Source organism: Monodon monoceros, unplaced genomic scaffold, assembly GCF_005190385.1.
Source record: "Monodon monoceros isolate NGI ecotype Baffin Bay Population unplaced genomic scaffold, NGI_Narwhal_1 Super_Scaffold_11, whole genome shotgun sequence".
Classification (NCBI taxonomy): domain Eukaryota; kingdom Metazoa; phylum Chordata; class Mammalia; order Artiodactyla; family Monodontidae; genus Monodon; species Monodon monoceros.
In genome coordinates this window covers 130790357-130803690 of record NW_021703767.1, presented here as the reverse complement: position 1 = coordinate 130803690, position 13334 = coordinate 130790357, and the positions used below count along the sequence as shown (strand labels likewise).

The 13334-nt window shown below is 42.9% G+C and overlaps 1 protein-coding gene across 1 annotated transcript in view; it reads right to left on the bottom strand.

Annotated features, from left to right (window-relative positions):
• CPNE4 (copine 4) overlaps positions 1-13334 on the bottom strand; it is a 575473-nt gene that overhangs the window by 10861 nt on the left and 551278 nt on the right. Inside the window, exons 11-13 of the mRNA XM_029214600.1 lie at positions 12972-13105; positions 5581-5635; positions 2529-2580 (exon numbers count right to left, since the gene is read on the bottom strand). Coding sequence (XP_029070433.1) covers positions 2529-2580; positions 5581-5635; positions 12972-13105 — 241 coding nt within the window. The remainder of the gene's footprint in view (positions 1-2528; positions 2581-5580; positions 5636-12971; positions 13106-13334) is intronic.

Below are 13334 nucleotides of genomic sequence, written 5' to 3'. Positions count from 1 at the left end.
ACACACACACACACACACACACACACACACACACACACACACACACAAATGAAGCATTAACTTCCCCCAAATAGTCCTTATCAATAGCACATCTATGTTCTTAAGATAAAAAAGAAAATACCACATCTGGGCTGGTATTTCTGCCTCCACTCCCACTAAAATAATTTTCTTTATTCATTTTACTTATTTTTTTTTTGAAATTGACTTGGGAAGAATTTATTAATGAATGATTGTGTTTGCTACAGAATACAAACAAGCTTTTTATGACAAAGAGAATATTCTAGACCCATTAAAAAAATGTCAGTTACAAACCTATGTATTCCCAAATCTTTTTCTACACTTTCAAAAATAAGGGATTCATATTGGGAATATTTTGCAACCCTACAACTTAAAACTCAGAGAGAAATCATTTTGGTCTGAAATCATTCTCTTTAAAGGTTCAAGTCAAAAGCGATCATTTCCACCAATGTCTCCCTTATGTCTCACCTTACACAATAGATTTCATTAGATCCTCCTATTGTAATGAAGCCAACATTGTACCCATTTTACAGGTAGGAAACTGAGGCTCAGAGAGGTTTGCTGCAGACTCAGGATTCACACCCAGGTGTGTCTGGCTCTAAGGGCCATGCTCACAGCTTTAACATCCCTCTCATTTTCACACCATCCTGTTGACTCTAGTATAACCACCCCGGGCCACCTATGTGAGGATGTGTACCCACAACCGTCTCTCCAGATGTTAAAGTCCTTGTGGGTAGGAATTGTGACTTTCTTTCTCATGAGCTCGAGGCAGGTCGGGCACATGGCAGCTGCTCCCCAAATGTGTGATGAATGAGCAAGATGATGGTCACAGTCGTCTGCTGGGGACTGTAGTACAGGTGAGTGACGTCCATCACCACGGGCACCCCTCATTTAAGGGGGGCTTCCATCCAAGAGATCATGATGGGTGGGCTCTGCTGGAAGAGGCAGCCCTGCTAGTGTAGCTCCTCCCAGCGTAAGTCTTGGCTGCACACTGAATGTTCTAACCGTGATCCCAGAGAGACAGTCCCATTATCTATGATTTTTGTTCAAAGGGTCCTCTCTGTGTCTGTGCCTGTGTTACCTCTCTCTTCCCCTGTTTCATCTCATCCTCCTGCACCCCTTTCTACCCTGAAACAGCACACTGGTCCTGTTTTAAGCCAGAGAGACCCACAAAGCCCCTCCTGTGATTTTTTTCCCTCCACATCCTGCCAACCAGATTTTGGGCATCTTGGATGAGCAAGTTGTGCTCTGTTCTACCTTTATACACATGCATGTAACAAAATGTGTATGAAAATGACTGAAAATGCTTCATTCTCTTTGTCCTGCCCCAAAGTCTGCCATTCTAAAGACAGGTGCCAAATCATTACATAGCCTGGTTTTGAAGTTAAGTGATGCTGAACAGAAGCTCTTTATCTGTTTTGGTTTTTGAGGTTTTGCCTAAGATAAGCAAGTCTGAGTTCTCTTCCAAAAATACCAGGCAGGTGAATTCTAAGATGTGAAATGGGTTAACACTGGATATGTCCTTCATTCTGCTTTGATGGAAAACCATTCTTACAGTTGAAGAGAGGGAATGGTTTGAGATAAGGGAAGCCTAAACTGTAATAAACTTGGCGTGAGGGATGATGAGAGGGAATAAGGGCAGAATGGAGATCTGGTCTCATAGGTTGTTGCGTGCAGACCTGGGGATATTGATATCATGTTCTTGGACAGTTAGTGCCAAATATGTGAAAGAAACTGCGGGATGTTCTACACCCCCACAGGATCTGAATTAATCCTGTTCAGCCCCTTCCTCCTCTATAGGAAGGAGGAGAGACACAGACATTTCCACCAGTCCACTGCAAAAATGTCTTACCATTTTCATAGCAACAGGTGTACTTGGCTCTATTTATTATTTAGAAATCAGGAAAAATGATTCTAGGATACAATTTATCATCATAGTCATCATCATTATTTTGTGGAATGTCTTGGGGAATTTCTAGCTGGAAATAACATAATACAGACCAAAGCCTTTGAGAAGGCTCTTTCTGGCACAAATCCATGAAGTGACTTGTTTGAAGTTGCTGAGGGCATATCCTTTGCCAACATGAAAGTGTCACATGATCTCCACGCTTCCCGCTTTCCTTATTACTTCACAGAGAGGAAGTCGTGCAAAATAAATACTTGAGGACAGCTTGGAAAGCAGAAGGAGGGGTACCTCATCACTGCCCATCACGTGACCCTTCCCTCAATTTTTTTTGTTTTTTGGGTGTTTTTGGCCAGAAGAATCCAGAATTGGAATCAATATTCTTGCTCTAAGCTCAAAACCTCTTCTGCATTCTGTCTTTTCCAGCTCTTACGTCTCTGCTCTGTTGTGGCCTTCAGAGTAGCATGTTTATTTGGGTCCAGGGAGCCTACTTCTCCTCTGTGGACAATCATCACTGACATACTGCATCAGGAGAGAGAAACTAAAATGGGAAAAGTACGAAGGGAAGGGCTGTGAAACACTGACTTCCTTTCACGTTGTGATTTACCTGCACATTCTGGGTTGTCTTCATTAAAGTTGATTGCGAAGTCATGAGATACCTGGACACCAATTAAAATTTACAAAAGGAAGAAAGGAGAATGACAACATTAATCCAGTAAGGAGGCACTGGGGCTTAGAGTTTGCCAACAGATGCTCATTACATTCATTATGTGTCAAGCAGCGGGAACCATTTTAAGCCTTTACACAATCACTCTGAGATGGAGGGTGGATTCTAAGCTCCCTGTGGAGTTGAGGTGACAGGGAGATTTTCTAGAATCAGATAAATGCTGGCAGGAGGGGGAGACTAAGGCACATGAAAAAAAAATCCAAGAAAATATTTCATAAAAATGTAACTCCAAATAGCTTCCGGATAGAAGTGGCCACAGACCAGAGGCTTAGATTTGGTTGAGTTCTATTTGGAGCCAGTGATTAAAAAATGATAACTCAATAACCTAAGCTGTCTGCTTGACATGGCCATGGTTATAAAGGCTCCAGCAAAGCTGTTGACATTTAAGACTCATTCTAACATAATATACAGAGCTGCCAGGCAGGAGGATTTTCACATACATACAGGTAAAAATAGACTCTTGCTTTTGGAAAAGTAATAAAGTAATAATTCCAACACAAATTCCTCTGCCTGGCAGGACATATGTACAAGGTCAAATAATATGTGGTTTACTTTTTTTCTTTCTAAAACCTGATAAAATAAGAGGGGTGTCCTGGCATCCATACATTTTTATTGGGTCACTTGGAATTTTACTGAGACTTCTATTTCAAAGGCTATTTCCCACAGGACTGACTATCTGGGGCCTAGAAAATAGGTCATTGTGTTAAAAGACCCCTCTTTTCTCAGTGGGGGTCAGAGCTGATGCTGTTGGTGCCTCGCTTACACTCCCTTGCCCTTGGCTTTTCCAGGCAACTCAGCCGACTGCCAATCATCCCGCCTGCTTTATTTACCTTAAGTTTTTCTTGGGCTTCCAGAGCCTGCTTTGCCTGCCCAAGTGACAGGCTAAAAATGGTGGGGAATTAATGTCCCCTGGGAGTAATGTCCCCGGGGAGTAGCTCTTCATCATGGGCTGATGGGAGGTGGTGTGTCAATATCCCAGGTCTCTTACCCCTTGGGGTCTGTGTGCGCTCTGCATTGTCTCCCGGGATTCAGCTCTGGCTGTCCATGCTGGTAATGGCTTGTTAGTAAACCCTATGTTGATTTCTCCCCATTTCCCCACTCTCTACTGAGGTTTCCTCCACCTCTCAAATAAACTACTTGCCTCCAAATCCCTGTCGCAAGGTCCCAGGAGAGCACAAACTAAGGCGGAGGTACTTGTGGCTCAGTTTCAATGCAAACTGAGATTTTATCCTCAAGAAGTAAGTCATGGTAACTTTGTAAACACTCTGGGGGGCACTTGAGTTGCTGAGACCATCAGGGCCTGTCTGGGGCAGAGGGGAGATGAGGCATGGAAAAGGGTATCTGAATGGCTTTGGGGGAGCAGAGTGAGAATACGTAAGGGGTGCCTGTTAGGGCAGCAGGAATAAGTTAGCTGCCAGTCAGAGTGGAGCCAGGGGATCAGGACTTTAGCAAACAGCACGAAGAAGAAGTTGCTTCAGAAGGGCGACCAGGCAGATGTCAGGGATGAGGACAGAAAGGCCTGGAGCCAGGTATGCTGCACACCTTTGTCCTCAGCCCCGCTGGGTCAAGCTGAGACCGGAAGGCTCTCTGGGGGGATGTGAGGAGGACACTCAAGCATCTTAGGGCAGCTGGACTGGTGGTTGTCCAGGTGCATTCCAGGCTCGAGGCTCAGCACCTCTGTGAGGAAGGTGGGCACCCACCTGCCCACATTCTGGAACTGATACCCCATCTGAAGGGGACTGCATCTCCTGAGCTCTGGCTAATACTTTTATGTGTAATCTTTTAATTTTAGTGTTATCAGGCCTTTCAGTTTTTCCAGAGAAGCCAGAAATCTGACATTTTACATGAAATTGTCTAATTCTTTAAAAAAACTGTGTGTCAAATAGAATATGGCCTAACGTCTACAGGCCACCAGTCAACAGCTCTTGTTCTATATTCTTCCCCCACCATGTACTGATTTCCGACAAATGCTTCTAGAATTCTGTAGCATGGTCAGCAGGAAGGCCAGTGTGGGCTACAAAGCAAACAAGGAGGAGGACAGGTCAGGGAGACAGGCTACTCCATCATCTCTCATTCCAGCAGGAAAAGGGAGGTGAACTCCCTCTTTCACTGAAGGCCCTTGGTCTGACGGCTCTGGGGTGGAAGCAAAAGTTGGCATCTGCCTCCTGCTGTTCAGCTCAGACAAGGTCAGTAAAAGAGAAATTGATGACTGGGCGGTATTGCTTGCACTTAGCTGGGACCTCAGAGGCTTCCTGAGGCTGCAGCAGGAGCCCTGTTCCTCTCCAAGGTTCTCCCACCTGGGAGGCTGAGTCCCCTGTGAAGAGTGTCCCACAGGGCCATCTGGTATACCATAGGAGAATGCCTCAGTTCCACTGCAGCACAAATCTCTCCACGTACAGCCTCTGCCTTCTTTGTGAGAAATTGTCATCGAAACCAAATAGGATTCCAGTGTCTTTACATGAGCCTTTCAACTCCAGAGTCTCTGAGCCCGAGCAGCGCTTTCTTCAGGATTTTTCTGTGTCGCCCACAAAAGACTGGTGCTTAGGGAATTGGGATGAGGGAGTCTGTAGACCTCACTGTCATGGACTTTCACTGTCAACATGGTCAATGGGGTCTTTCTCCAGGGGAGATCTGAATACATGGGTTCTGAGCCACTGGAGATCAACTTCCGAGTGTTTTCACAGTCTGACTATGTCTATAAGAAGTTAAACAATGGAACATTTCATTTGGAAATGACTCTGAGAAGGCCAATCCAGAATACCAGGAGATTGGCTGCCATCAAAACAGAGGCTCCGAGGAGCTAATCTCACTGGTTCTAAAGACCACTTCTGCCTCTTTGGGCCCTTACATAATTATATCAAAGGTCAAAAGAGTGAGACTCCTGTGAGGGAAACCCAACTCATCCTTTGTTTATAGCAAAACACTCACTCACCGTGTACTCTGGGGGTATCCTGGCACCAAACCCAAAGGCTGGGAACATTTTGTCACTGAAATTTAAAAAAAGAAGTTGCTACATTTGTCCATTTAATGAGGAAGAAAAACACGAACTTGCATTACCTTGCGAGAATAGGTCACTATGCCAAATACTGACTACTCATGCGTCTTGATTACCTGTGGTAACAGGGGATAGCAATAGTGTGAGCAACTAAAATCAAGAAATAATCCCCAAAGTTCATCACTTTACTGCTTTCCTTTACTATAGGTGAGACGATGGGCAGGAGAAGAATAAACATTGATTGGCACTACAATATGCCAGATATGATGCTAGGCCATGTACATACTTAGTTAATTTTCACACAATGTTTGAAGGTCCACCTACTTATTATTCTTGTTTTACTCATGAATAAACTGAGTCTCAGAAAGGCTAAGAAAATGACCTAAGGTGTTTACCAGTGAGCACTGTGTGATTCCAAAGCCCATGCCTTTTCTATTATACCATCATGACTTACTGATTATGTACAGCATTAAATGTGATTTCCTCTTGCACTTCCCATAACTGGGCCTCCTGACCAGATCACAAATAAGACTCTTCTTAAGCAAAATTTGTGCTGTCAGGGGATTGTTGCAGTGGGGCTCTGGAGTATTGCTCTTGGAAGAAGGCATGCCCCCCTCAGGCTATCTACCTTTTACTTTCTCTCCCATTAAAAACACAACTGAGATTTGTTCTTGGAACAGTTCCTCCATTTCGTAGTTCTTGCAGAGCCAGCCAAGGAGAAAAGGAAATTCAGATAAGGGCTCACTGTCCCAGAATGTCTCTGGATGCAAAAGGGGAGTCCCAAGCTGAGAAGTCAAAGGATCAAAGCCAGACCGTCACCCATCACTATCTAACTGATTTAGAGGTCATCAGTAGCCAGTGATGGCTTTGATAGAACTTCACCAAAATATAGCCCATTTGACCAAATTTGGGGCAGGGGTTGGGAGATACAGGGAAACCAGAATTCTCTGAAATCAACCTCTAAATTTGCCAGAAAATCACTAGTTCCTTCTTTCCCTTTCTATTGTGTAGATATGGGCTTCGTGGGGCATTGCACCTATCAGGTATTAGAAAAGGTATTAATGATGATAAATAGAAAATCATAAAATCTTATAAAGGATTAACCACAGCTCTGAGAAAAAAATACTTCTGGTCCTTGGAAATATTGAAATACTTTGTCTCAGAAATTCCTTCTTAGCCAAGACAAGGGTGAGCAGATGTGGGGAGGAATCAGCAAGGGAGATTTTAGAGGTACTTTCTAGTTAAGTCTGGAAGAAAACTGTTCTGGGTGGAGGATGGGTCCTGCTTCTTCCAACTCGGATGGCTCAGAAGTCAAAACAGAGAAACCTAGAAGGCTCCACATTTTTTAATTTCTTTGATAAGTTTAGGAGGGGTGAGATTTAATATTCCACCCATTTCTAATCACAAAACCAGTGTTCCAGACGTAATGATATTCCTTTTAACCCTTCAAGCCACCCTTGTGGATTTAAGCTTGCTGAGCATGATGCACTGTTATATAACCGAGTTTCAAGAGTACGGAGGTAGGGAAAATGCCTCACCTACAAGGGGAATAATTAATGAATCAGGATGGTCTCAGTTCTCTGAAGTCACAAAGACCCTAATAAACATACTAAAGAAAAAAATTCAAGCCTAAGCACAATAGATTTAAGCATTCACTTTCCCTGATTAGAAATAGAATTAGGAAGAGAGGAGTCTTATTATGCAAGAGGCAAGGGAAGGCAAGCTGAGCACACAAGCAAGCATCAGCATGCCAACACATCAGGGAACTTAAGATAGGATTCTGCAGCACTGAGTAAAGGGGTCATTTAGCAATTATTGAGGACTTGATTGGTAGAAACTTCCAACCTGGAAAATTCAGGGCAGATCACCACATTGCTGAAGGCAGTATTTCTTACTATTGGAATAAAATAGTATAAAATACTATCTAAGAGCCCAGGGTCTTCAGTGGCAGTGAGCTTGACGTCTTGAACTTCTTAGGGAAAGAACTTGATCAGATGACCTGCAGATGGAAGATGCATTTTTACCCTCCCTGGTAAGAAAAAGTGGGCTAAAGCAAGAGATTAATAAAAGAAAAGACAAATGACTGTGTCCATAAGGAAATGGAGATGAACTCAGAGCAAAACAGCATTTCAGAACAACTAGACATTTAATGAAGGCTGTTCTCTAAAGCAGTGGTCTTAAAGCTAGGGTACGTGGACATGCAAAGCCCTTCGAGGGATATGAGAGCATGGCTTCTTTGTTTTTAAGGGAAATCAGTATTCAGTTCCTCTACCTCCCCATGTATTCTTTACTGAAATTCATCTTCTGGGAACATCTCTGATGGAAATACCTGCTCCTCATTCACACCTCCCCTCTCCCAATTAACCTCTGCTCACCCACTAGGAATCTCAGCCACCATGGTGAGTTGCACCCGAGTGTAAAAGCTCCACAGCAGAAAATAAAGAGATACTTCCTGATGTGAATGACTCACTAGCAAACAAATCCTTTTGTAAGTCAGATAGTTTTGCTCATTTTTGCTTTAAAAAAACTGTAGGAAGTGCTGATGTCAGGGGCTAGATCATTAAAAATACCTTTTGATGATAGATATGTAATTTTTTGATATAAAACTTAGAATTGAAAGAATTAACATAATACTCGTAGGCAAACTCTTTCCATTACCACGGACTTATAAAAACAAGCTTTCTTAGTATTTACATTGATAAAAACAAAAAATTGGATTAGAATTGATGCTAGATTTTCCCATTCTGGTCATAGGTAGCAGTCAACCACAGATATGTAAGCTAATTGGGAAAATAATCTACTATCTGTTTCACTAAGATTTTTTCATTTCTATTTTTTATAGGCAATAATCAGGTGTTGAACTTTCACAAATATTTATGATCAATTGCACACTAATAAGGATTATAATAAGAACTAAACCAGAAGATATTTTTAAATACTTTGAATCTTTTCATTACAGTAAATTTTAGAGATTGGAAACTTAAAAATTTATATTCATATTTTAGTTAAAGACATGTGTGATACAGTGATCAATAAAGGAATTTCAAACCAAATTTTTAAAGATACATTGGAATGAAGTTCTATGGGGGAAGGGAATGTAAATATGAGCTCATGAAAAAGAAGAAACAAAATTCTCAGCTCAAACTGATGAAATTGTTCGCGCATTGTTTAAATGGACGATGGTAGGTATCAAATAGCTATGGCATTTAGATTCTGCTGGATGCATTTGCAAGAGTTAGGTAAGAGTTTTATTTTTAAATATCCATATTTACATTACACTAGAATTTTCATTCGTTGTCACTATTTAAACTCTTGATGGAAAATGTTAGATTTCAATGCAAAAGTGTGTGAGGGCTATATGTTTTAACACTCTTTTTACGAGTATGTGAGCCAAAAAATTTTAAAGGTCATTAGTCCAAAATGACTTTTAAGTCTGACACTATAGTCCTTTTCCCTTGTGTAAGAGTATTAAAGAAAATAGCCTCTATCACTTATCAAGTATGTACAAAAGGCAAAACTTTTGTATCTAATCCTTACAACCACTCTGCAGGGGAAGTTAGATAAATCTTTCATTTGCAATCAAGGAAACAAGGCCCAGTATAACATCAGGAGAATAAAGAGAGCCGAGCTGGGATCTGAACCCAGGCCCACCTGTCACCAGGACCCTGTTGACTCTGCCCTTCATAGGAGGCTGGTCTGGTCTAATGATTCAGAATAATGTGCTAATAACAACAAATAACAGAATTAGCAGAACTCACCACCCCCAGGAGGCCCTCCTCGACTGTCAATCTCTCTTCTCACAAAGGATAGAGTTAATCCTTCCTTCCTCATGCGTCCCCATCCTTACATAGGCCGTGTAGGGCTGTGATTCATTTATGTGCCTTTCTCTCCCATGAGACTGTGACCGACTTGAGGGGAAACCATGCTTATTAATCTCTCTGTGCCTTTACAGCACTGCGTGAGGGGCCTGGCACCCAGCAGGTCCTCAGCTGCTCCATCTCACCTATCTCTCCCAATTTAGCTCTGGGTCTCAATCCTGGATGCCCATTGGAATTAAAAATCCTGATCCTCAGGATGTGCACCAGACTAATTAAATCAGGGTGTCTGGGGGTAGGGCCCAGGTACCAGCTTGTTTTAAGGCTTCCTGAGTTGTTCCAATGTGGAGCCAAGGTTGAGAACAATGGATTGGTGTTGGCAGAGTGGAAAAGGTAGCGCTGTGATGTGACCCTGCCTTCCGACTTCTAACCCAACCTTCTGCGCTCAAACATGCCTGTGTCAGTTCTAACCTTGCCTCTGCACTGCTCTGAGCACACCTCAGAGGAGACGCCTGCCTCAATGGTTTCCAGTACCCCTGCCTTATTCTGGGGTGGCCAAGCCTATTAAACGCCAGTCTGTATTTGCGAGCAATGTACCGTATTTATACTCTCTTGGTAGCAGCTAGACCAGCCTTTCTATGAGGGACATGGCAGGTGGTCAGAGACTCACATCTCTTCTGAGCCCAAGGAATGGATACCATCTTGGACTTGAGCAGCCTAAAGAGACCAGGTGGTTCGTAGGAGCTGGGGAAGGGCTACAACCAACCCGGAACAGATGAGCTGGTTTGTGAGCGCACGCTCTTGGGGAGCTGGAGGGGAGAGAGGGCAGGGGTCTCTCTCTCAGAGGTGCATAGAAAATGGGCTGGCAGGGCTGCCTTCCAGGCTCAGGACCTGAGTCTGGTCTCCCCTCAAGGCCACCCTGAGAACTCCGAGCTTCACGCGTCTCTCAAGCTGTTCAGCTTCACGGATCAGCTCATCATGACCCGTGACTGTACAAGGCAGGAAGAAAACCCTTGGCTGTCAGAGGCTGGGAGGAATTTCCAAGCCTCTTGGGGATTAAAAACCTCCGTGTCGCTGCAGGAGGGGGAACGGCGCCTTCTGTCAGTTTTTATTGAAGTGTTTCTTTTTGAGCAACAACCTCACTGACTTTGATGCAAGAATAAATTAATTCCAAAACCCCAACTTGAAACGTCCTGACTTCCTGTCTATTGTCTTTCCACCCACACAGAGGAGAAGCGGTGGAACCTTGTCAGTTTTCAAGTAGCCATTAGTGTGCCCATTTCAATGCTGAGGTGCCTTTTTTATATGAAAAATATAAAAGCTCCACTGAGCTGAAGAAACCTGTTTTTCTTGGCCAGTTGGGGCTGACAACTTTGGTATTTTATTTTTAAATTTTTAAAAGAATCATTTGCGATGATTCTTCATGTAACCCCAAAAGTGTCATCTCTTACTTTTAGAATGAATCTGTATTTTTGAGGGAATACAAAATCCTCCCCAGGCTTTGTCTGGCTCACGTTATAAAAGGATAACAGCTCTAAAAGATGTGCAGGTCCCTCTGACTGTTGTATCTGCATCTTTCATGCAAGGTAATCAGGAAACAGAAGTTCTGCAGCTTGTCCAGTAAATCTGCTGCAGAACCGCAGCAAGGGCTCTGGGTGTCAGCATCTTAATTTCTGGCCAGCTCACCAAATCTCCTCTTTGGAATTCATTATTACACTGCCTTGTGCCTTGCAGAGTCAGTCAGAGTCAACTTTATTACTAAGCAGCTATTGTGTTGTGTTAAGTGCTTTTACTTTATCTCTTTTATGAGAATTTCAACATTTAAAAGTTATTAAGAATCCAGAAGATGTTTCCTCTCTTCCTTCTTCTCTCATATGGACACACCTGTGTGTGTGTGTGTGTGTGTGTGTGTGTGTGAGTGTATGTGAGAGTGAGAGAGAGAGAAAGGAGAGAATTACTGTTTTGTTGTTTTGGGGATGTTTGGAGAAGTTTCTGACAGTGAGGATGCAATATGTCCATCTTTTCCCTCCTTGGTAGAAGTCTCCATATGACACGAGCCTCTCTAAGAACCTCCCCGAATTGGGGCCTAAAGAAATCAGAGCTGAGATTCAAGTTGTCTTCACAGACAATATTTCAAGGTTAAGTACAAGTATCATTTCAACAAGGTAGTTAAAAATGTTATTATTGCCCTCTGTTCCAAATGTGGAAAAGAGGAAGTGTTAGCAGGGACCTTGTGTTTAGAGCTGTCTGATTTGACTGTACCTGTTCATTCATCCCCAACTGGCCACACACCCATCTGAGTTATTGGTGATGAACATTATGAATCCAGAGACTCGCCAGTGGGAAGTCCACTGCTGGAAGCTTTCCTATTACCTGTCCCTTTGGTTTCTCTGCACTTTCTGGTCACTAGGTTGTGTCACTCCCTGTGGTGCCTGTGTATCAGGTTATCATGGTTTATAACCAATTATGAGACTAGAAAGAACAGAAATCAGGCTATTCCATGAAATCTCCCTGAAACCGGAGGACAGAGTCACTTTCTTTATTTTTCTGGTTTAATAGGTCAATTAGTTGCTGCTCATTACTAACTAGCCCTATATTACAATCATACCAGGCTGTCAAGTGAGATTTACCCATATTTATATTTACACTGGTTCTACTTCAAAGAGCCTTCTTGATCAAACATGTGAACAACTTCACCTCAATCTGGAAATACTGGAAAGGCAGAATAAATTCAGTTCAATGTAATTTATGTAAATCACTTCTTACAGGGAATTCTCTTGGTGGGCAAGGTCAATATTCATTATCAAGTAAAAATAAATGTAATACTGATCTGATCTCAAAATCGTGTTTTCTATACAGACTTACAAACACATACACACACTGTAGTGGGCACACACACACCTTCTGTTAAAGTTACCAACAGCTTTTGAGGTCCATGAAACCCCACTATTACGAGCTTACGCTGTGGAATGAGCTGGATCTGGGTGTGGAGCAGAGCACAGATCACTTCACCTCCCTGCACAGTTTTCCTCTTCTGTTAAACAACACCCATGACAGAATGTTTAACGTGAGGATCAGATAGAATAGTGTCTAATAAACCAGTGCTTCTCAAACTCCAAAGTGCACATGAATCATCTGGGAATCTTGTCACAATGCAGATGCTGATTCAAATTCTCAAGTGGGACTTGATGAAGTTCCTAGGTGACGTTTTGCTGCTGGTCCATGCACCAAACTTTGAGTAGCAAGGCACATACTGAAACTACAAAAGGGAAACCAAAATCGCTATCCAGTGGTCCTGCCAGCCAAGTAAGAGAAGAAAGCTAAGAAAGGATTGTTTTGGTGGTCAGTGTAGGCTTGGCATGAACTCAGTTTCTCTAGGTGTGGAGAGGATAACACATTTGGGACAAAGCTTTATTCTGTCCTCTCATGAGCCTCAGCATAACTTCATTTCCATTCTTTGGCCCAGGGTCAGGCAAGGGCCACAGGAACCCACAGAGATGGGGAGTCTCATACCTGTCATAGTCTTGGCAAATCTCCCCCACAGCTACCAAGGCCTTCAGGTACTCATTGGGCTGGTAGGGGTGGATGTAGTGCAGGGAACAGCTGTTCCTGGGGTCCCCATTCGAAGCCGTGAAATCTATAGCTACCTGGAAGAGAAGATAGGCAAATGGGTGGATTTGATTTAAAATGAACATATTTCATAGGAATTGTGATTAGCCCTGAGAGAGACACAGCCGGTGTGTGTGTGTGTGTGTGGGGAAGCAGTATGTTACACACCTGCCAATAAGCAGAGTTAGAGAAGAAATTCACCAGCTTTAAAAACTAGTTATTCAAATAATGGAGAGGATGTGGAGAAAAGGGAACCCTCCTGCACTG